At 47.2% G+C, this 23536-nt stretch overlaps 2 protein-coding genes across 6 annotated transcripts; one reads left to right on the top strand and one right to left on the bottom strand.

Moving 5' to 3' along the window:
- Positions 1-308: 308 nt before the first annotated feature.
- Positions 309-18558, bottom strand: USP20 (ubiquitin specific peptidase 20). 5 transcript variants are annotated; one of them, XM_048966372.1, is made up of 25 exons: positions 18440-18546; positions 17830-18005; positions 16204-16307; positions 15763-15816; positions 15035-15097; positions 14778-14891; positions 14095-14191; positions 13839-13908; positions 13151-13264; positions 11972-12050; positions 10231-10657; positions 9209-9349; positions 8067-8179; positions 7465-7637; positions 6951-7045; positions 6344-6377; positions 5852-5897; positions 5419-5599; positions 5138-5264; positions 4853-5022; positions 4140-4221; positions 3619-3727; positions 3140-3242; positions 2814-2885; positions 309-2159 (listed from the first exon to the last, which is right to left on the bottom strand). In XM_048966372.1, exons 3-25 carry the CDS (start codon positions 16282-16284, stop codon positions 1999-2001), a joined length of 2706 nt encoding a protein of 901 aa, XP_048822329.1. In that variant the 5' UTR covers positions 16285-16307; positions 17830-18005; positions 18440-18546; the 3' UTR covers positions 309-1998. The 5 variants fall into 5 exon arrangements, with proteins under 5 accessions (XP_048822329.1, XP_048822328.1, XP_048822330.1 ...); XM_048966371.1 differs by lacking the exon at positions 17830-18005 and having other exon boundaries at positions 18440-18558; XM_048966373.1 differs by lacking the exon at positions 17830-18005 and having other exon boundaries at positions 9209-9346; positions 18440-18558.
- A 65-nt stretch (positions 18559-18623) lies between these two features.
- C19H9orf78 (chromosome 19 C9orf78 homolog) lies at positions 18624-23465 on the top strand. Its single transcript, XM_048966393.1, has 9 exons — positions 18624-18766; positions 19105-19164; positions 19797-19848; positions 20041-20111; positions 20286-20363; positions 20780-20977; positions 21483-21619; positions 22389-22487; positions 22869-23465. The coding sequence occupies exons 1-9, from the start codon at positions 18684-18686 to the stop codon at positions 22958-22960; spliced, it is 870 nt and encodes a 289-aa protein (XP_048822350.1). The 5' UTR covers positions 18624-18683; the 3' UTR covers positions 22961-23465.
- The last annotated feature ends 71 nt before the right edge of the window (positions 23466-23536 follow it).

The raw sequence follows: 23536 nt of genomic DNA, 5'->3' as shown, positions 1-23536 counted from the left end.
CTCAGGAGTTACTGCAAGGCCTCGTGGCAGCAGGAAGCTTGGTTGTATTTGGGGTTTTTTTTTCATTAGCACCATGAACACGGAGGAAGCTGGCAGATGCTCAGGCCCTGCAGGCAGGCAGCAGTCGTGCAGCGTGTTGGAAGCACATATATTTATTGTAACACGTTTTCAGCACAAGTATAACACTGAAGCACAGGAGCATTATTACAATCTGTACAATCCTCTGAACGGCACAGACAACACAGACATGCAGCCCTACAGGCTCTGCAGCTTCCAAGAAGGCTGCAGTGGTGAACAAAGCTGAGAACAATGAGAAATCCCAACAGCAGCTCATTCTTTGACCTCCCCTTGGGCATATACAGGCATCCAATAAACAAGATAGTGAAATTAACATGCTGAACCATTTACAGGATTTATTTAAAGAAGGATTTGCTGTTTACAGCAATCTTTTGGTCTAAAAAAAATCTGAAGGCCACATTTTTTCCTTTTCAAACTCTTCTGCACTCTTCTCCACGCTCTGTGAGTGAAAGCACAGCCCTCCCTTCCTTTCTCTTTTCCATGGGCCCCAGAGCCCAGGCGTGATGCTGTGGAACCAGGCAGGTTCCAGCACTGTGAACGCACAGTTTTGGTCCCCAGCCCAAGAGAGGTCCCCTCTGCCTTGCCAGCTTTGCCTTACTGAGATTCCATTGAAGCTCACTGCAACGCCCTGGTGCACGCTGTTTGGCTGTGGCCTTGTCTTAGGTGAAGGAAGAACTGTGTAAGAATAGACCTGCTGGGATAGCTAGTGTTCACACTCCCTTGTCATCCTGCCTCTCTCTGCTGGCTGTTATTACAGTCCACAGCAGCAGCAGACGAGGGAGCACATTATTTCTGTTCATTAAATGAGCGACTGCCTACACAAAGGACATCTGTACTGAAAGCTAAATGACCTCAGCACACAGGTGGAGGCTTGTCTGCAGAAAGCAGCTCCTTCTGAAGCCACTCCACCTGATCAGCCAGGCACCTTCTCCAGTGCTCCAAGAGGGCCCTGCCCACCTGAGCAGACTGTGCAAACATAGGTCACCCTCTTCAGACCCCACTCATCCTTTGTTTCTCATGACAGATGTGAGGACAGATCTGTGCTGACAGCAGGGTCATTCTGAGAAGGGGTTCTGGGCTTACATTGAACAGCTTTGCCCATTGAACAGCTTTGAGTCTAACCTGTAAGGCTGCATCCCATATCTAGCAAGCTGCCAGGAGCTTAAGGGGAAATAAGTACTGAGGGAAGGAGAACTCATCCTCCAGCTTTGTTCTCTGAAAACATGCTGAATGCATGAAATCAGATACGAGGAGCAGAAAATCCTGCCAGGAAGGTGAAGGTGTAACTTTAGGGCTTAGGGGAGAATGAAACAGATATTTCAAAATTAGTCACTTGCAACTGAAGTTGCAGGAATTAGATAAGGAGCAAAACTAGGAAGTTGTGACAACTGTGCACCATCAGCACAAAACTACCAGGAGACCTCGTGGCTTTAGTTAGCTTCAAATAAACAAGTTTCTCTAGTTGCAATGCTGCTTACTGGAAACCTAAATAGCATCTCATTATCTTTACACAGGGTTAAAAAAGGAAAGTGCCAAAAGCAAAACCTGCAAAGGAGCAGAGAATCAGTTTACTGAGGACAAGCTGAGAGTGCTGATTTCTTGTAAGCAAAGAAGAGGGAAAGGCTCAGGTCAAAACACAGGCTAGTAAAGTCCACCTGCAATCTCACACCATTTTTTTTCCCACTGAGGCTACAAAAACCAATTACAGAGAAACTGATTTCTCCCAGTCTTTCGTAGTACCAGCCCTACATCCAGAACCTCATGAAAGGATGGCCAAGGACACCTGCCTTCCCCAAAGTGGTGGTGGGAGCTGCACACGCCTTTGAGTACCACACAAAGGAATAGGTTTGACTCCTCAGGGTTCCCCGTCCATCCGCACACGCAGTTGTGCCGTACCTTCCCTGCCCCATCCTTCACGGATCACACAGCCCAGGTCTCTGCTTCGATCTTCTGCTCCCCATGCAGGTTATCCAGTTCTTGGACCTGGGCCACGTTCGGTCTGACTGCAATCTCTGGGCCGCCTCCATACAGCGTGCTTAAATAAATCCACGTCTCCTCGGAAATCTGCCCGTAATCTGCACCTGAAAAGGACAGCAGCAGTAAGCAGGCATGCAGCCACCAGCTGGAGGGGCTGCTGCATTACACTGCGGAGGATGTCATCCCCCACCACCCCTCTGTACCAGAAGAGCAGGGCACAGCCGTATCTGCGCTGCCCAAAGGAAGCCCCTTAGCAGCAGCGCTCCTACCGCCCTCAGCAGTGCCACCTGCTGCTGGAAGCCACTGAGGCTCCATGGCACTTCAGCCCACAATGGATCTTGTATCTTGAGAGGTAACCAAGATACAAATGCAACCTTCACCTGCCCAGCAGTGCAATGAGGACAGCCCAGGCAGTGTTATCTCACGAGCTGCACCGCAGCTTATGCTGAGTAAAGACAAGTCAAGTGCAACACTACAATAGTGGACAAAAGGAAATGATGGAAAGATGTGGGAATAGCAACAACAGGAGATGGAGGAGTGCAGGGCTTACTACACTAAGTCATATCAGCATGTTGGTCATAGGAGCTGCCACTGGAGAACTGAGATGGCACTCAGGGCAGTCAGCACAGGGATGTGCAGAGAGCTCCTCCTCTGCGACACCATCTTGTTCTGTTACTGCGTTGTTACAGACACACAGATGCAGTGCAATATTCTCCCTCACCTTTCAGGACACTACAAGACAGCAGCACATGCCTTACCTTGTTTAACATGCATGTGGCCACCCGCTTTTGTGAGTGCAATCTTGCTGTTGTCAATTGGTCCAGGAGGCTCTGCGAGAGGAAGAACAAACACGTCCAGAACCACTGTGCTGCCGCCCAATTCACATCATTTCCCATGCTAGTCCTCATTCATTATTTCTGCCCCAACCCAGGGACCTGCAGGCACATTGACTGGCTGCTGGCTCCATGCAGCCTCAAGCTGAACCCATCAGGTGCACTGCTTTCTGAGGAGGACACCTAAAAATGAACTTATTTTCATTCTACCTCTCAGCACTGACAGCTTCCAGCGATCTCTGGCTTCTTACCATTATCCTTCCCTCTGACAAAGGCTTCCCACTCACGGAACCACTGCATGCTGATACAATAGATGACACTTGGAGACTCCTCTGCCAGGAAAGCCTTGTTCAGCTGGGAGAGCAGAGAACAGAAGTGCAGGAAAGATTCAGTCACTGCTGAGGCCAGGGGAGCCCCTTCCTTTAGCTGTAAGGCAGCCTTGCCACTCTTCAGAACAGTTTCTTATTCTGAACAATCCAACCACTCTCTCCACCACCCGTTTCCACTAACTAGTATAGGCAAGAGACTAGAATGGTTTCAAATGTTATTTGTCCATGCACCCACAGGCAGTGTTCCAGCTGCCCCTCCCCATGCTGACAGCACTGGGAACCCCACAATCCATCTCCTGTAAATCATATTCTGGAAAACAAGGGCAAGAGTTTTCCACTACCTGTCCACAACAGACTTCCATTTCCTACCTCCATTGCCTCTGGATCCCTCCCATACAAACCTTGATGAAGGTGTCAATTTCAGTTCTCCTGCGTTTGGCAAGTGCTTCAATCTCCACTTGGCAAATAGAGCACACATACAGATGATTCACTGCAGGGCCACCCCCAAACCTGAGCACAAGAGAGGGAGGGGAATGCAGAACTGCAGGAAAATAGAGTCCTTCCCAGCCCTGAATCCTACACAGATGGATTTCTGAATCCTATACAGATGGATTTTTACACTGCTCCAGACAGTGAGGAGAGGTGCACCTGCAGCTCTTTTCTGAATGGAGAGCATAGACTTTATGCAACACAGTGAGGTCACAGTACTGTTGTGAGACAACACACTGACACAGCTCAGTTTGGTTTACATTAGTAGGGCCTCCCTAACACAAGTCTTGTCAGTCCACACCAAGTGCTGCATGCCCTTGAGGTGCCATGGTAAGGCATTATACCTTGGATGGTGCCTCAGATGGAAAGACCCCAGGATGACAGACTGTCTAGGAAAACAAAATGGGACAAAGAGTGAAATGGCCATATTCACCTGTTGTAGAGATATTCCCACACGTTCTGGGGCAGAATCACAACCAGGTCATCAATGTAATGGTATTTATTAGGAGGGATCCCTGGAGGAAAGGCAAGAGGGAGAGTGAACAACAGAATTCTACTGCTGGTTAAAGACAGAAACAGGAGAAAGAACTTCCTTACTGAAAACTCCCCCATTCCAGCATTTGCTTCCTCTAATGGAAGTCACTCAAGAGTTCACTGACTGTGGAAGTTTCTCAGTTCAAGGTGTTAGTTTCTAATCAAGTGCTTCCTTCCTAATTGTGAATACACACACACGAAGGCTCCCAGGCACGAGAGATGAAAGAGAGCACTAAAAACGTGGTATCAGGTCTCTTCAGGAGCGTGTGCTCCATTCTCCAAACACTGAAGGACAACCTTGCTGATAGGGTAACACAGATAAATGTTGCTTCATCTGCTTTCTACAGATTGGTTTTTAAAAACAAGCAGAGAATTGCACACTGTTGTTTCCCAGCACTAGGCATTCCTCTGTGCCTCTGATCAGGACAATGGAGCAACTGTCTCATTTCTCCTTGAGTGGGCTGAAGCTTTTGCCAGCGAGGCAGATTCTACCACAGCATGTGCTGTGACAGGACTACAGCTGGAGCTTTTTTTTCTGTGCTTGTTAAAGCACCAGCAAACAAGAAGGCATAGCTGAAAGTTGCTTTTCTGGGTTCAGCAGCACCGTCTTACCTCCATGAGAGCACAGAAAGGTGTGATTGGTGATGGGACCAGGCTCAGCAAATGTGTTAAATTTGTTGAGCCACTCTCGAGAGATGTAGAACTGGAGTAAACTGTGCTCCTTCATGCTGGCAAGGGACACAACTTTCTGACGCTCTCGCACAGCCTCTTCACTGCTTTTCCTTCAGTGGGGAAAGGAAGAGAAAATGAAGCAATTCTTCTACTCTTAGTTTTCCATACATGTTTCTAAGTACTCTGCAACCAGGGCAGAACTGCTGCATGCAGAGCACTGCTCACCTGTAGAACAAGACGTAGGCTTCTGCATTCTGTACCACAGTCTCATGGACCTCAGTGACATACTGGTCATCAAACTCGTACCACTGGCCATTGATCACGTTCTGACAGTAGGCTATGTAATGCCCACCTGTAACAGGAAACACTGCAGCTGAAATCCAGAGTGCAGACGAAACTCAGGCTCTCCCAGAAGAGCTGCTGCCCAGCCCTTGAACACGCTTTGCTTTGCTCATACTCCTCTTGTTCTTGCTCACTTCTGCCATACACTCACAAGAAGGACTTACTGCCTGCTGTGCCATGATGGCAGATGACTGACAGCAGATCATAGGTGGTGATCTGGGAGACACACTCCTTGGCCAGGAAAGGCCGCAGATCCAGCCCTTCCAAGGGGAAGGAGACGTGGCTGTTGATCTTGAAGGAATACATCACCTCATGCCGGAACCGCTTCAAGTGGATGCACAGAATCTAAAAGACCAAAGACAGAATACAACAGTTTTGCTGTGGGCAGCATCCTGATCCAAAAGCTTCTCTGTGCACCTTATCTTTGCAAGGGTCTTTTTTTGCCTGTTATGAATCCTGCTGGCTCATCAAAAATCTCTTCTGGTCAATGCAGAGCTTTGCCACCGAAACAAACTGCTGTGTCAGTTCCACCTCTACCCTCTTTACCTCCTCAGAGTCTGCTGAATGAATAGTAAGAATCAAGGCATTCTTACTCACCTCTGGTAGCCGGAGGACTTTGCAGTACTTTACTCCATTCCTCAATCTGAGGCAGGAAGAGAAATCAGCTGTGAGAACATGCTCAAGCAAAGGGACACCAAAAGGCAAGGCAACTGTCTGGCTGCACCTTGCTCACTTCGAAATTCAAGACAGATCCTGATTTCAGCAGCAACAAATTCAGGCTCCCTGCAGCACCCTTATCAAATGAGGCATGGCATGAGCAGCTTGTCACACTTCTTCCTTCTAATGCAGTAGCTACCAAGCTACATCCTTATTCACACCCTTCTTGTCTCTTTCCCCCCCTTGAAGCCAGCACTTTTTCTACCCCTCCACGTCAGTGAACTCTCAAGAGTGGAACTCTGGAGCAAGGCAAGGCAGACTTTACATCACACCCAGCAGAAGAGATGTGTGGGGAGAGGATGCAGCAAAAGGTTTAACAGTAGTATGAAGTAATAAAGTTCAGAAATAACCATACAGGTAACACAGACTTACTTTTTACACCTTTCACAACTGTACATGTTGTCCCCTATAGATGAAGAGAAGAGAGCTGTTATGCACTTACTCAGAGCACACAACTCTAGAACTGACACATTTCCACCCTGTGCAGAAAAATTACACTGAGTGGCTTCTTAGGGAAACCAGGGTGAGAAGAGATCAAAACAAGCATTTCCCTCAGTAAGGGTGGGAAGGACAATGTAATCAGCCAGCAGAAAAATCTATACTGCTCACCACTGCAAGTGAGCAGCAAAATGTTTAAGACCCCTAGGGCCTAAGGAATGGACAGAGAAAGTGAAGAAGCGAGGAAGGCTGAAGAGCCACTGTAACTCAAAAAAGCCACCCAAGAGCCACGCAAGCTTCTAGCTAAGAACACTCATTTGGATTCAAAATGAAAAAGCAACACCTCTGAGCAGATGGGAAAACTCATTTCTGAGTTTCTAAGAGGAGCTGAACTGTCAGGTTGTAGCAGTGCCAGTCCCTAAGTGAAATAAATGTTAAAGCAGGCTTTCTAGATGTAACGTGCCCCCAGAATGCTTGTGAAATATTCCTACATGCAGTTTTTCTTGGTTTTGGCTGTCAGACCCCACTGAAGCAAACTCACCCTTCAACTCATCCGCTGCAAAAAAGGCAGCAAGACAATCCTCCAGTGTCACAACAGGACCCCAAAACCAGCTAGGGATACAGGACACCACAAACCTACAGAAGAGAGGGAATCAGGAGAAAGAGTTGCATGAAAACAGGTGGACACTTTGGCTTACAAAACTCCCAGCAGATGGGCTTTCTTCTGGCTGCTGATTATAAGCTCATCACCCAAAGGCACAGGGAAAGCTGATGTTCCCACTGTAACTGCTCAGCCTAGAAGTAATTCGCACAGCTACTCTGGTAATTTGCTCCAGAGGGCAAGACAGACCTAAAGGCAGAAACGGGGGACCATCATTTGCACAAGGGCAATTACAGAAGTAGAGCAACAGCAGCAAGTGGTTCATGTGAAAAAGAAAAGACCAAAACAGAACTGGGGTACCACGCAGTGTCCTATTGCAGGGAACACCTCACATTTCTGCTGAAAGCACACAGGGCAAACCCCAGAAGAAAGAGCCCCCACAAGGTGAACCCACCTCCGGATGTACTCCATGATGAAAGCAATCCAGCCTTGCGAGGCGTAGTTGTCCCCACACGCCCCTGTCTTAGCTGGCACGCTTTGGTAGATGGCAGAGTGCAGCTTGGCCAGGTCCTCCTTCCCTGGGATTGGGAGTGAGAGGTCTTGGAATGTCTCCACTGTCGTAGAAACCTGGAAATACCCAAGAGGAAAAGGCCTGGGTTTCCTGTGCATGGAATGAAGCCAGGACTTGACTTCCATCACTTTTTATCACTGCAGAAACCTGACCTGGCAGTAACAGCAACTTGCTCAGGATAGTTCTTCTTACCTACTGTCAGTAGGAGGACTTTCACCATCTTTATGCAGAGTTGGAATTTGTTTTCTGATGTGAATGTGACAGTGCTAGACCAACTCAGTGGCACAGATAAGCAAACATCACTATAGGGGCTGGAAATTTCCTGGCATGGCAGGTCTCAAACACCTCCCACCTGCCAAGATTTTAGCAGGCCTGCTGCATCCCACAGCATGGAAACAGAAAGCTTCATTGCAAAAGAAAAAAAAGAGTGGTCTATAAGGTCTATAGAAGACTGCTCTTTGACCAGCAGCTCTCAGGACACTCACTCTGTCACAGGTGAGGCACTGCACCAGGCTGAGAATGGAGCCATCAAAGATATCAGAGATCACACTGCGATAACGAAGTTCTTTCTTCTTTTTCCCAGAAGCCTGCATCTGGGCTGAAAGAGACACAGAGACATCATGTAGCAACACTCAGTCTCCTGTCTAAAGCAGAGTCACACAGTCACACAGTCACAAGACAGGCACTCATCCTGTATGCTTTGGACTATGCTTTGCTCTAAGCTTTACATTTTACTTCCTTTCTCCTTAGCCTGTCTGTGTACTTTGTCTTTTTTTTCCTCTCCTTCAGCATTGACCACGTTTGTCAGGTTGTCAGAAGACTCTCCACAGCAGTGAGTGGCCAAGCACACAGTTTTGCTTAACAATAAACCCCCTTCCTATGCACACGTGCAGGGAGACAGAGTGCTTTTCATCAGGCCAGAACATCTGTGGCTGTGCTGACCTCAGCCAAGAGGCCAGGGCACAGTTCTGGAAAGAATGTTATTACTGAACAGCTGTAGAGACAATGGTGTAAGTACATGCCATTGTGTTTGGTGGCTTTGCAATACCAAGAGATTTTCTTCTGCAATTTGCTTGTGATTAAGAGGCCAGTTTGACAAGAACAGAAGCCAGGCTCCAGCCTGAAGCCTAACAATGCTTCCAGCAGCAGACTGATGTTTGCAGTCTATTACTGTGAGCTCATGATGTCAGAGCCCAGGAGCTCTCCCTCAGTAACTTCATCTTATGGTTCCTTGACTCACAAGCACTAAGTGCAGGTCTGGCAGACAAACGTTCACACATCTCCACACTCCCCTGAAGAGACAGAGCTGTGTTTGGGACTTCATAGCTCTTTCATCACTAACAAACACAGCATGCAAACACATCCTTGGAAATCATTTCATGCTCCAATGGAAAAGCATACTAGAACAGCTTCTCTATCCAAACCCTGACTTTACCTGCAAGTTTACTGTAGTCTTTACCTGGTACAACTTTAAAAAGCACTGATGTTCCAGGGGAATCAGCACTGCTTAGAACTGCTAATCAAGGATCATGGAGCATTCTTTCTCTCTTCTGCAAATGAACCCCTCCTCCTCCACTCCACATGCTCCCTTCTGCCTCACAGCATGCACCTGACTGCCCTGCACTACCTTTCTTGAGTACATAGGAAGGTCCAAGCCTGGCAGGACTGGAGCGAGGAGGACTGCTGGAGAGCTTGGAGTGCATTTCGTGGTGGACCGGACTGCAGGGGCGCGAGGAGCAGCGCACGTAGGCATCGTTGTCAGGTTCTGCTGGGAAAAAGAGAAGGCAGAAGATGAAAACCCATCCTGAAAGGCAACTGTGTTACAGTGGGTGTCAGCCCAGCTCTGTTCCAGCACAGAACCTTTCCCAGCACTCACATTTCAGTCATTACTGACTGTCCTATTTGCACAGGTTGGTAGATAAGCACTCTCAGTGCATGGGTAAGAGTGCAGAACTAATAATTATAAAAAACCACCAGCCAATCCACCACTTTTTCACACTTGTGACTAATTAGGTTTTACAGCTTGCTCCTGTATCCCTTATCCACACAAACAGCATTGCTGCCTTCAGTGCCAGCTGGCAGAGTAAGGCTCTTATATAACGATAAGTGTTGAAAGATGGGATGTGTTCAGTTTGAGGTGCCTCCACACCTACATCTTAACAGCTGCTCTTTTCTTTTCCCTGAGATACAGAAATGCACCAACTGTGCATCACCCTTTTCTCCCCACAAAGTCCATAATCCAAGATTAACCAACAGCCACTTCCACATCTTTCTCACAGCCAACATTTCCCCAGGCCAGTCTGTTAGATAAAGCCACATACGTACATAAAACCTTTTTCTCAGCTGGGAAAAAATACAGAAATATCACTTCTGCAGGTTTGGCAGAGACAGCTACCACTGCCTTTAGGATGCAGGCTGCACTCAGCCTTGTGAGCACTCTAGCCTGGCTAAGCTCCCCAGCTCACTCTGCTTTTCTTACAGAAGCAACCGTGCACAAAGGCAGAACTGCTGCCAGGGACAATGCAGAAAGCCTTGGATGCAAAATCTTCTGAAACCCACTGAAGGAACACACCATTGTGTGCTGTCGTTGCACCCAGTGCAGGAATACAACACGTCTTCTCACAAATAACACAACTGGCAGAGTTGTACCTGGTGTCCTGCATGGGCTGGCAGGACGGGGAGCTGGGAGCATCTCAGGTGAGGCTCTGCCATCCATTGCCATCATAGTGGTATCAACATCTGCATCCTCATCCACCTGCTCCGAGTTGCTGCGCCGATGGCCGCAGGAGAACTTTCTGTCCTTCATCCTCTCTTTTTCAGAGATCCCTCTCCCTCCTTCATCCTGGATCAACAGCTCTGTCTCTCCCATGCTCCCTGTGGTCCTGCTTTGACCATCTCCTTCACCCCTGTCACTGCTGGAGTCACAGGAGAGGAACTCATCCTCCGAAGGACTTCGGTCACCCTCGCGTTTGTCATCCTGGTCACCCATATCCAAATCTCGTGTCTCTGCAACAACTGGTTCCTTCAGTTCTTCATGAAGCTGGTCCATCAGACAGCGCAGGAACTCCTGAGTGTCCTGAAAACAGGATTCATTCTGTGTTAGTACACATCCATCCAGAATTCAGGCAAGTAAGAAGCCCAAAAGAAGAGCTGACTCCATTCACAGCCTCAGTTCTGCCCACAAAAGTTATCAGCTTCTGCAACATCAGGAGACTCTCCTAAAGCAGAGAGTACCACAGAAATTTATCAACATGTCTGATCAGCAACTGTCTTTAATTCCTATTGATAAAAGAACCAATTTTTATCCAGATGCATTTATCTGAAAGACACGATGAAAGCTAGACAGCCATTGCAATGTGCAAACCATAGAATGGCTTAGCTTGGAAGGGACCCTAAAGATAATCCAGTTCCAAACCCCAGACTGTGACCTTATTTATCAGGGTGCTACCACTGCTAAGAGTCAAGAGACCTGAGGAACCAAAGGCAGCAGCCCACAGAGAACACATTCTGAACAACACAACTGTGTTCAGGATCGCTGACTTCTGCTTATGGGAATCCCTCTTTTATAGAGGGCAGATTAAAATCTTCAATAAATAGGCAGTGGAACCAGAAGCCAAAGACTGCACAGCAAGGAGCAAGCTCCTAAATTTACAATGCATGGTAAAAAAAAACTGATATGTTGGCTTCAAAGCAGCCGCTGGAAAGCAATCTGCTATTTTGACAACTTCAGAAAGATAATTATGATGTTTCTGTTACTTTAACGAAGCTTGACTCTCAGCCTGCTCTGCCTTGCTTTCAACTTTCTCTTTAGAGCTGACTTTTCCAATCCAACATACTTCACATCAAAGATAAATACAGAAATCCTCTCATTAGTCATTACTTTTATCTTCTGTTTTGACTTGCTGTCAGCACCACAGTTTAGATAGCCTGTCTACTGTCACCTCTTCTGTAAATTTTCTAATCAAACACAGTTTGATGTTTACATTTTATTCTTAAGAATAAACACTGGAAGCCACGATAAAAACCTCAAAGAAAAAGATATTATCTTTAAAGATTTAGTTAGCTGCAATTCCCCCCAAAAAAAGAATACAGAACACGGGCATCTTCAGCTTCTTAGTACAAATGCATCCAGACTTCCCAGCTCTAACATGAATAACACCTAACTTCTGTGGCATGTCCCAATAGATCTCCAAGCCCTTCACAAAGGAGGTCACCATCACAACTTTAGAGGTGAGAAGGCAGGAAGGTGCACTGATGCAGTAACAGCAAGGTCTCCCACCCGAGGGCTCCATCAGATCATGAGGACAGGCACAGAACAAGTGTGACACCCAGTACAAGCTCCTCTCTCTGAACACAAGCAGAGCTGCTGCAGTTTTTGCTGAGGTCCCACCTGCTGAGCATAGCCTCGGAACATGGGGTTGACGAGTTTAATTCCATGAGACAGGCTGCTTGGAACAACATAACTTGGCCTGTGTAGATATGGAGGAAAAAACAACAAAAGTTAGTTTGCTTATCAGGCCTGGAGCCAGTTTGTGTAATAAGCAACAGAACAGGGTGTGGTAATTAGTTAAGGAGGACAGAAGATAATTATGCATCCACAAAGCCTGGACTCCATTTATACATCACCCAGCGGATAGGGAAATGAAGAGAGGGAAAACATCTCCCAGTCATTTCACTCTCTCCTTGCAGAGAACCTTCCCTAGAGCACGCTGTAACTTGAAGCTCTGTGCACACCTGGAATTGTCTCCAGTAATTCTCCCCAGAGCAGCAAGTTGCTTGGTTTGATTTTGCAGCAGCATGTTTGACAGGCGGGCTGCTGGAGGACCAGCATTGAGGAAAGTCAAAACCAGTAAGAAGTTGACATGATAGTGCTTCAAAGGCTACAGCCCACTGCATGAATACACAGTACTGCTCTGCATCTTGCTTATCCCTTGTTAATAACTAACACAAAGCAAACACACAACGCCATTCAGATTCCTAGCTTGATTTTTCCCCCAGTTTACTAGTTTCACAGAACAGACATCTTTAAATTTCAACAGAGCTGCATTCTTTTACACTGTGTTACAGCAGTCTAGAATTTGAACCAGTAGAAAGCATTTCTCAAAAAGTCACCTGTATTTTTCATTTTTTGGTAAAAGCTCAGTGTCAGATCTCTATCACTTCTTCCATCCAAATCATCAGTCTCTGATGATCACGAGCAGTTCCTTCAAGTGCTGATTAGTCCATGCAGTGTGCTCAGAAATAGCAGAGAATGTTCCCTCATCACACCATTTCTTACTGCATCACCAACAGAAAAGCTATAAGGAAATCTCTTCCTTTTTAAAGTTACAACATTAAGAATGCCTTCTTTCTATCACTTACATCACTGCCCATTTTTTATCACCAGCAGCATGAGATGGGATCTCCTAGACAAGAGGGAATCCCAGCACACCTGTCTGCATAGGATTTGAACTGTCTGCCTCAGAAGATGCACTTAGCACTGAAGATGCCATTTCTTTTTGCTGATGACACAGTTCAGAACTAACACAGATATGAAATCTGCACAGATGAGAACAGAGTGACCACTCACCGTTTCTTATGCCAAACCTCAGACACCAGCTTCTGGTAACTTTTGCATAGTGCTGGTTTCTTATCTGTACGAACCAGACCACCACACTCCAGAAAAAACTGTGTGAGAGGTGGGCTGCAAGAGAACAAGAAGAATTCAGAGCATAGCAATTTCTCCTCTGCCTCTATTTGAAGATTTATCAAAACTTAAATGCATCTCTTTTTGAAAACACACTTAAGACAGTGCTTTTAAACCAAAGGAAGAAGTGATTCTAGATGCAAACTTGATTTCTGCCTATAAATGAGAACAGAAGGCTGATCTGAATCACAGCACAGAGATCCTGAAAGTGGTTTTCAGCAGAATGGCTAATGACTATCTTACAGTGTGGGTTGTTGGAATGATACCACTGTACAGAACAGAAATATCACACGTTTTCTCACATAGCAAATACGTTTTGGTCATGGTGTAAAGGAGTTTTACTTCCAGCATTCATCTAAAGACAGATCTTACACACAGCCACAAGTTGCTATTCACTCATTTTCCTACTGCAGAACTTCTGTTTTCCCAAACACTAAATTTTTCACGTTCCTTTTTCTGAAGCTAGCCTGGCTGATCCTTGCACAACTAAGGCAGGTGTCAGATCAGAGGTGCCTCTGCTGATACGCAGTGATGTCCAGTAAAAGACTCGACTAAAGGCCCTAGTGCCTACCAGTTAGAGAGAGCCTGAAGTGCTGCATTCATGTAGCAGGAGTTCCCAAGATTTTTCATTCCAGTAAGGCCTAAAGCACAAACAAGAGAAGCATGAAACACTTTCCAGAAGTGCTGCTTTCTGTGTTCTTTCCCAAAGGAGAGATGATGGGACCCTTTCTGGGCTCTGCACTCTGCTGCTAGGATCCTCTCAGTGCAGGTCCTACAGATTGCAGAGTTACCCTCACAGCTCTTCCATCAACTTGATGCAGAGTTACCTCTTGGTTTCAAGTCATCATCCTCTGATTCGGATTCACCTTCATCAGCCACTGCAATTGGAACAGCTTTCAAAGGGTGAGCAGGCAATGGAGAATCCTAAATTAAAGACAGAAAATAACCATCAGCAAGAGTCCTGCTTCAAAAGTTGAGCTGTGAGAAATATCTTAGATGTAAACTTAGCCAGCCTTTAAAAGGGCACACTCAGAAGAGAAGAACCAGTTGTACTGCCTGTCCTTCTCAGTAATGCATGCAGGGAATGGAAATGGCACCCCTGTTGCTTCCAGTATCAATGACGAAAGAGGCACTGGGAACATGCAGCAGTGTTACAAGTACACACGTGTGGAGACTGACAGCTGATTTTTTATTTTAAATGAAGCTGTCACAGCTGTTGTGGCTCCTCCCAGAAACAGAGACCCCCCAGAAGAAGCCAGGAGAGGTTAAAGAAAAAAATCAAAATGGATATTCAAGCCAATGGAAGCCTTCCTGCAGGGAGATTCTGCAAGGCAAAGCTGCTGGTCCTCCGACCACAGGCAGCCACCTTCAGTGAAAGAGTTCCTGACGTGATAGCAGCCTGGGCAACAGTGGAAATTTCTTGGCTAATTTCGCAACAAGGAAACACAAAGTCTGCCAAGCATTCAGCCCTGCCAGGCTGCCACACACCCCCTGGTTCACTGAACTTTACCGAGGGCGACTGCGTGTGCGCTGCCAGCCGCTGGTCCAGGAACACCTCCTTCTCACAGGCGTAACACCAGACCCGAAAAGTGGTCAGATTCACTGTCAGGTTGTGCTTTTTGGCCTAGAAATTAAAAGGATGAGATAATGATTTGACAGCTGGGTGAACTCGAAGCACACAACAACCGAATTTGGGCAGAAAAGGATTAAGTAATGGGAATAATTCAGCCCTCTCTGTCTTAAGATGGACTGTAGTGAAATGCTTACCTGTGCATGAAGGGTGCTGTGGTCAGCAAAGGACTCCCCACAGCCAACGTAAGGACAGCCGATCTGGTGAGAGAAAGAGCAAAACTGCAATGGCACACGAAATGAAACCCTTCACAAAATGGGTGCAGCCCCAACCCCACCAACAGCTGCAGCTTCAGAACTGATCTTGCCATTTTTCTCGACTGCTTTTCCTTCCAGGGCTCAGAATAAGACAGATAACTGGAACTGATGAATTTAAGAAAGAAAACCCAAAAATCAGGTTTGCACCCATGTAAGTCCCCATTCCAAGCTAACTGCTCCAACAGGCTCATCTGACCAGACTCCAAAAGTCTGGGTACTCCAATGTCAAAGCAAACTGCCTCTGCCCACCCAAATGCCCCTTGTTGATCCTTTCTGCCCCACTGCCCCAAACACCATCCTCAGAGATCTCACACTTGCAGCTTCTCTTTGCAGCTGCCAGCAGAGGCACCCAATGCAGGGCATTCCTACCATGGCTATCAGGGAAAAACCAGCTGTGAAAAGAGCACTGTTACACCATGATATATTCTGACAGCATTAGCTTTTAATTTATGGAGACTTTTTCTTGGACTCCATCAAAAAGCAGTGGATATTTCTATCGTGTACACCCAGCTTTGCTTCCATCTCTTCTTTTCTGGTCCAATACATTTTTGAATATGTTGAACAGAAGTCCCACCATATCATCCACACAAGCAGCAAGCCGTTCTTACCTGAAGACAAGCCCAGAGATTTGGTCCCACAGCTCCACACGACTGGCAAGTTCCCTGAATATTCATGATTAAAAAAAAAAATGTTTGTTTGCATGTCTGTCTTTTAAGGAACCCCATCCTTCAAGAGCGAGAAACCCCTCTATGTGGCAGGCCTCCCCTGCCTGCAGCTCAAACCATTCCTTAAATCCATGCTTCCAATGACACACTGCAGTGTGTTAGATAAGTGACATGTTTGAGCAGGATAAAACGTCAGTGAGAAATGCACCAGATGGAACTGACAAAGGCTCACTTGATGGGCAGTGTGCAAGGTACAACAACGGTGGAAAAAGAGTTTCTGCCTCTTCTGCACAGCAATAGGCAGCATTTTCTATGAAGAGCAAGCATGCAGAAGCATGTACAGCAGCAAAAAGGGAAGGGGCTGATAACCAGAACACCCTGTACCTTGGATTTGAGCAGCAGATCATCCCTGGTCACCTCTCCTATGGAATCCAGGTGAGGGCAGATGTCTCTTGTATCCTCCATTCTCACTGCAGGAAGGTGTTGTCCTGGGACAAGTAAGGACAGCCCTGTTTTGTTACAGTCAGAACTGCTCTCACAGACAGCAAGAAGATAAATTAGCCTAGTTTTTATATCAGCAAATCAGAAATTAAGATGTAAGGTTCAAAGAGATCAAATCACATCTACGTGTGACGCAGTGCTCTCAGCTCATAGTTCCATCCTGTTGTTGACTGGCAGTGTTTGGTACCTCAGCAGTGAGCAGGAAGACGCTCAGCCAGACCCAAAACCCACACCTGACCTCCTAGAAACTGGGTTGTAAAATGGTGGGGAAACAAATGTGGTGATCTGAACTTCATTCCTCTTGCCAAACATAAACACGCAGCACAAAGAGATGCAGATCTAATTAACCTGGTTGCATGAAACTTAGATTAAAAGCAAAAGGGCGCAGCAGCCCAGGACAAGTACCTGGCATCTGGGGGCATTAAAAACATGACTGCTGTTTAAATGAAGCTGCACAAGAGGGAATTGGACTTAGAAGATCTCTAACTGATAACCCATCTTCAGTCTCTGAGGAATTTATCATTCAATAGGTGGATTTTGAACAACTCTCAAAGACCGATGGAGCTGTTCTGCACAGCGCTGCAGGCACAGAGGTTTTCTCAGCTGCATGCTTATGAGCACCACAAACACTTTCATGGTGCTCCACGGGTGTGTTAAAGACTGCAGACATGCCTCAGTAATGTGCAGATGTAAAAAGAAGATGAAAAGATCATTCTCCTAAACGTAGCTCAAGTAACCTCGCTTGGGGCTGTTAAAATGAAAAGGGGGAAAATAAAGTAGAAGTGATATTAACAGCACAGACTGGGATCCACACTATTGCTATTGGCTGGAAGGGAAGCAGGTGTGAAAAGCTCAAATCATACAAAAACTAAACCCAAAATTCGGATGAACTTAGGAAGTTAACAACTCCAGGAGCACAGCCTCTGCTCTCTGCTGTTTTCTCATTTCATTAAAAAGAATTTCCAGTGCTACCTGATCCAAATCACTGGCAGCAGGAGAATAATAATAATAACAAAGGGGATAAACACATAAACCATTGCAGCAACTCTTATCCTGGGAGCTGAAAAGCTTGCCCAGCACAAGACAAATCCCACAGATACTTTTATAACAGCATCTCTGCAGCACTCCTGAACTGAAAGAGCAAAGAAGAACTGGAAGGAATCACATTTCTGTACTGCAAACACAGCAGTGACTGCAGGCAGCATCCCAGCAGCCTGGGATGAGCTGCTTAACAGCAACTGGGAGAGCTCAGGAGCTTCACGGAGAAACGAAACGCTGCCACGTAACACACAGGGATTTAGAAGCCAAGCGCCAAGAGCGCAGTGCTGTGACTGACACACAGAACTGGGGCACTTTCAGGCTCCGTGTTCCTCCATCAGAATGGGCTCCTTTTCGCAGACACATCAGCAGACCCAACTCTAAAACAAACCACCTATCCGTGCCGTTTCTGCTCTTCCGGCTTCTCCCATTTCCTCACCCCCCTCCCCTAGAAAATCGAATGAACAAAACCTTGTTTTAAAACTCCGGACCGCTTCAGCTCCTCCACCTGAGTCAAACGGGGGTTTTGTATTCAGAGCGCACAGCACGGCCTTACGGACTGTTACAGCCCCCTACCCGAGACCAGCACTGCGCCTCTCAGTCCGCCCATGCCGGGATGCTGATGCTCCCACCCGGAGTTTGCTTTTCTAAATAAAACGAGAAGCGTCACTTTCACCTCCCAGCCACAACGGAGCGCATCAGGAGCGTTCAGCGCAGGCCTTAGGGCCGCGATGCTCCCAAGCGCAGCTCAGGAAACTCGGAGTTACACAATAAATCCCCGCCGGAGCGCTGAGCTCCGCCGTCAAAAAACCCCGGCGTACGATGGGAGCGCCGCGTCCGTCCCGCCGGTCATCCGTATGGGACAGCAGCCCGCCCCGCCCCGCAGCCCCGCCAGCTCCCACCGCCTCCCGCTGCTCGGTTCTTCGCTCCCTACCCGCACCGCAGCCCTCAGCCGCCGCCGTTACTCGGAGGGCCGCAGAGCGCAGCGCAGCCCACCCCGGGGCCTACGGGCAGCGCGGAGCGGACCGCCGTGACACGCGGCTATTGCGGGGGACGCCGATCCCCGGGCCGCCCCTCTCACCTGCGGGGCCCGACCCCACCGCGAGCTGAGCGCTTGGGAGGCCGCGCCCGGCGCTGCGGGAGGCGGCGGTGGGGCAAGCGGAGCCGCGGGCGCCGGGCGGGCTGGGGGCGTGGCGGGGCGGGGCGGCCCTCGGCTCCTGGCTGCGCCGCCGGAAGTGCCGGGTGCCAGGCCGCGGGAACGGCGTCGGCGAGGAAGGGTGACGTCATCATCCCGCGACGCGAGCGAGAGGAGCGGGGTCCGGGCGATGGCGGCCTGCAGGGCCTTTCGGCGGCGCAGGGAGGAGCCCGAGGAGGATGAGGAGGACGAGCAGCTAGCCGAGGAGGTCAGGTGAGCACAGGGGACGGGGCCTGCGGGGCTGCCTGGCGCTGCCAAGCACCGCTCCGTGCCCTGTGTTCTTTCCTCAGCTGAGGAAGCTGTGCAGGAGCGATGCAGGGCAGGAGCTGCCTTGTGTACTTCTTCTGCTTTAATAGGTGGGTTGCTTAAGTGTGGTACAGGAGGAAATGCTTACTTAACCTCCGACCAGAAAAGGAGGCACTGATATGCAGAAACGTAGGGCAAAACCACTGTAGAAGGTTTGGTGTTAACTGCAGGAAATTAAACAAGGTGAATTAAAGGAAACCGAGGCACTGAGCACTAAGGCCACTGGTTTGGGTTTTTTTCTTCAGGTTAAAACTCGAGGAAGCCAAAGAAGTGCAGAGCCTCAGGAAGCGACCCAACGGGGTGAGGTAAGGGGTGTTGAAGGTGTGTTCTATCTGGCAGTGTCGTGCAGCAGCACATTCCTCTGTTGGCACCCACCTGCTTTATGTAGAAGTAGCTCCATGTCCCATAGTGCCAGAGGTGTGTGTGTGGCAGAGGAGTTTGTGTCAAAGTCTGAAGATGGAATGGGGGGTGAGTCAGGTGCAGGAACATGGGAACGTGGTGCCAGCCTGCAAAGTCTGTGCTGTTGTCCTAACTATGGGAAAAGAAAAAAAAAAAGACTCAGAATTTATCATGAGATGTATTTAATCAGGTTGCTTCCGTACTGCACATATAGCAGAGCAGTTGGTTTACTTTGGGCCCTTTCATATCTTCTCCCTAATTTCCTTCTCTCTCATATAGCAGCTGATGCAGTAGTTGAAACGTGACCAGCAGCCAGCTTCGTTTCTTACTTAGGTGATTCATTGCAAGGCACTAAAATCTCTCTGCCTGGACTTCTCATAGTTCCCATGCCTGCAGGGAGGGATTGGGAAAATTGTCAGTATAGTATTAATACAAGTGTTTGAAACCTGATAGATCTAGAGAAGGGTAAAGAAAGACAGCGTTGTTGGTAATGCATTTCCTTCTACTGAATTTTGTTTCTTTCTTTATGGCTAACTAGTGCTGTAGCTCTGCTTGTGGGAGAGAAGCTGCAAGAAGAGGCAACACTTGTGGTAAGTGCTCGATATTTTCATCGCTTTATTGCTAAGATGAAAGGATGTTAAAACTTTGGTGTGCTCCAACTGATCACTGTAGGAGTAAGATTTCTTACAGCCTAATGCTTCTTCTCCACTTTTATCCAGGTTTTGAAGACTAGCATTAAACTAAAGGGGAGCTTCATGGTTTTGTATTTTATCTTGCTACAGGATGACCCTTTTAAGATAAAATCCGGGGGGATGGTGGACATGAAGAAACTGAAAGAACGAGGCAAGGACAGGTGAGTGCATATGAGCTCTGAAGATCTTTCCCTGGATTAGAAGTAAGTCACAGCTAGCAATAAATTAACCAAGAATTGTACTGCTTTGAAGAATTTAATATATTGCAGTTTCACTGGCTGCTTGTCAAATTAGTTAAACAAAAGAACAACTGCAACAGTGTGGTTTTCATTTAGGATTAATGAAGAGGAAGATCTGAACTTGGGAACTTCCTTCTCAGCTGAAACCAACAGGCGGGATGAGGATGCTGACATGTAAGTCGAGCTGCATGGAGTCTGATGTTGAATCCTGGGTTGGGTATCCTCTCTATTTATTTATTTTATCTTGGATACTGAATGTCTCAGAACATCTCCTTGATTCTCACCTGCTTTTTCACCTTCTGGCTGCTAGACATGAGAAGGCATTTTCATGAACAAAGTTGGGAGGTGCCAGTGGGGTAGCATTAAATACCAGCAGCAGCCTTCCTTGATGGCTATGGAAGAGCCTGGAAGACCTTGATCTGAGTTGCAAATATCTTGTTTTATGCTCTTGATGTTAGCTGACTGCTTTTGGAGAAATTATTCATGTCTCTCTTAGCCATTGGGAGAGCGATGCAGCTGTGTTCAGCAATTAGGACCGAGTACAGAAAACAGAACTAAATACCACATATCCCTCGTGGATTATTCTTTAGGATGAAGTACATTGAGACAGAGCTGAAAAAGAGAAAAGGAATTGTGGAGAATGAAGAACAGAAGGTGAAACTTAAGAACGCTGAGGACTCTCTGTATGAGCTGCCAGAGAACATCCGTGTCTCCTCTGCCAAGAAGACTGAAGAGATGCTGTCCAACCAGATGCTGAGTGGCATTCCTGAAGTGGACCTGGGAATTGAGTATGTTGTTCACAAATCTGTTAGTGATGGCCTGAGTTACAGGGATGAGGGCTGTGATTGGAAGCTGCTGATCAGCAGAGCACCGGTGTGGCTGCATTATATGACCCCCATTTGGCTCTGTGATGGGATTCAGTCTTGGTCTGGGTTGGTGGGGTGTTTAGCACTGCATGTTAAATTAAACACGGCAACAGGATTCCAGTGCAGCGTGACAGCATGACCTCTGGGAAGAGGCACTTACATTTTTGTTACTGCAGTCAGCAGCTCCCTGGAGTTTATCCATGTCTGTCGTGCATTAGAATAGGATGTGTGAAAGATGCTAGCTTCACTTTTAGCTTTTAAACAAACCATGTAAGCATCAAAGTTTCTGTAGCCCTGCTGGCTCTCAAAAAAAAATGGTACCAAATACAATACGAGCACTATTACTACATGCAAATCCATTTGTTTCTAACATCTTGTTACTCTTCTTAAATATGAACGAGGTTTTTATTCTTTATTTTTCTTCTAGTGCAAAAATAAAAAACATAATCTCAACTGAAGAGGCCAAGGCCAAGCTGCTGGCAGAGCAGCAGAACAAGAAGAAAGACAGCGAAACTTCCTTTGTTCCCACAAACATGGCTGTTAACTATGTCCAGCACAACAGATGTAAGTCTCATGTGGCTGTCCTGACCCAAGTCTGACCTGCCTCTCTGCTAGAGAAAAGCAGTCAGTTGAGATGGAGTCTGTGCAGGAGAAATTAGTCTGTGTATCAACACAAGCAGCTGTCTGGTTTCTTTCTCTGGGATGCGTGTATAGGCTCCATCTGGTGTGCCTGTTGGTTGGGTTTTTTTCCCCCCAATCCATCAGCAAAGAGAGGGGCTTATTACTTGTGACCTAACTTTCTGCTCTTGAACTCCCAGTTGACAGTTTCTCATAAATTTCAAGATTTTTTTTCTTTAAGTTATGTCTTGAACGTGTGCTGGAAGTGTCTGCCTTGTCTGTGGTTATAAATGATGGGTTATAATTGAGAGAATCCATTTTGCGGGCTGCCAAAGCAGACAGGTGGTCAAACATACATAGATCTTAGTAGACAGGAGATAGGAATTAATTTCCGGGAGAGCCTCTCATACCACAGCCATCTGGAGGAAAGGCAGCCTTCTGCTGTGTCTGACCATACCTACAGGGGTGATGTGGTGTCAGGTTTGTGTTCTGAAGGAAATTAAGAATTTTTGGATGACTTCTGATGAAATAGTGCCTCTGAAACTTGGTGTATCCCATCTTGCATGTATTGATTATCCATAGAAACCAATTACTAGAACACTCGTCGTGAGGTTCTGTTGTTTCTCCTAAAGATCAGTCGTAATAAGTGCCATAGAAATACATCTATGTGAAGAATGCAACTCTGAAATACTGTCTGATGTTTTCCTTCCTTCAGTTTATCATGAGGAGCTAAATGCACCAGTGAGAAGGAATAAGGAAGAGCCGAAGCCCCGTCCACTGAGAGTGGGGGATACAGAGAGGCCAGAACCTGAGCGTAAGTTCCTAATCTGAAATGTTTTAAGGGAAGGTACTGGAACACGTTAGGGTCTCATACAGAGATGTAGGTCTCTCTGCCTGTACGAGGTCCCCCAGGAAGCCAACTGGATGCAGGATTGTTTAGGGATACCTCTAGGTGGAGTAGCAAAGGTCACAACAGAAATGCATTAACCAAGCTGACTGATAGGGGTTTGCTGAAAGGTGGGGTGGCAAGGGAAGCTAGGTTAGGGAGCACTGGCTGCTGAAGAATAAGCTTTCACACAGCAAGGGACTGCGGTTGTGTGGCTTTACAGGAGTTCATAAGGTTGCAGTTAAGGAAATGTCTCGGTTACATCAGGGAAAGGACTGGAAATGTGATCAGTCTCTCTCTCTTCTGAAGGCTCTCCTCCAAATCGCAAGCGTCCACCCAATGAAAAAGCAACAGACGATTATCACTATGAGAAATTCAAGAAGATGAATCGGCGATACTGAAGGGTGTGGACTGAGGCCTCTGCAGGAGTGCTTGTTCTCTCTGTCTCTCATAGAGGATTTTGTGTCAGTGCTGTGAAATGGAGGACGGGAGCATCGCTGCCTCCCCGTTTGGTGTCACCTGCAGAGCTTTTCTTGTGTTCTTGTGTTCACCTGTTTGCAGGTGGTTGTGAACTCTGGTTGGTAAAATCTTGTATATAACTTATTTTCCACTATAAAGTTTATTTTATCGTAACATCAGCTTTCTTGGCGAGCATTTTTTCAGCGGGCAGACAAACGTGCTGTTACAGATTCTTTCACCTTCTTAAAAAGTGTGGAGAAAAACAAGGTATCCTTTAAAAGCAGCAGTGGGAAGGGGGAGCTGAAAGGCAGCAGGTTGGAACGCATCGTGGGGAGGAGCTGCTTTGTTCCCAAGGCTTCACTGTGCAGAGCTCTGTGCTGGGGGCCGGGGGTGATGTGAAGGAGCCTGAAAGCAAAAGGTGGGACTTAATAAAAACGTTTTGCATTGTAACAGACGTGTTGTTCTTTCTGCAATCGCGGACGGCCTTGTTCCCTGGCACCCTCCTGCAGGCACAGCGG

This window comes from Lagopus muta, chromosome 19, assembly GCF_023343835.1.
Source record: "Lagopus muta isolate bLagMut1 chromosome 19, bLagMut1 primary, whole genome shotgun sequence".
Classification (NCBI taxonomy): domain Eukaryota; kingdom Metazoa; phylum Chordata; class Aves; order Galliformes; family Phasianidae; genus Lagopus; species Lagopus muta.
Note: the sequence above shows the minus strand (reverse complement) of the source record. Positions and strands in the feature narration are given on the sequence as shown.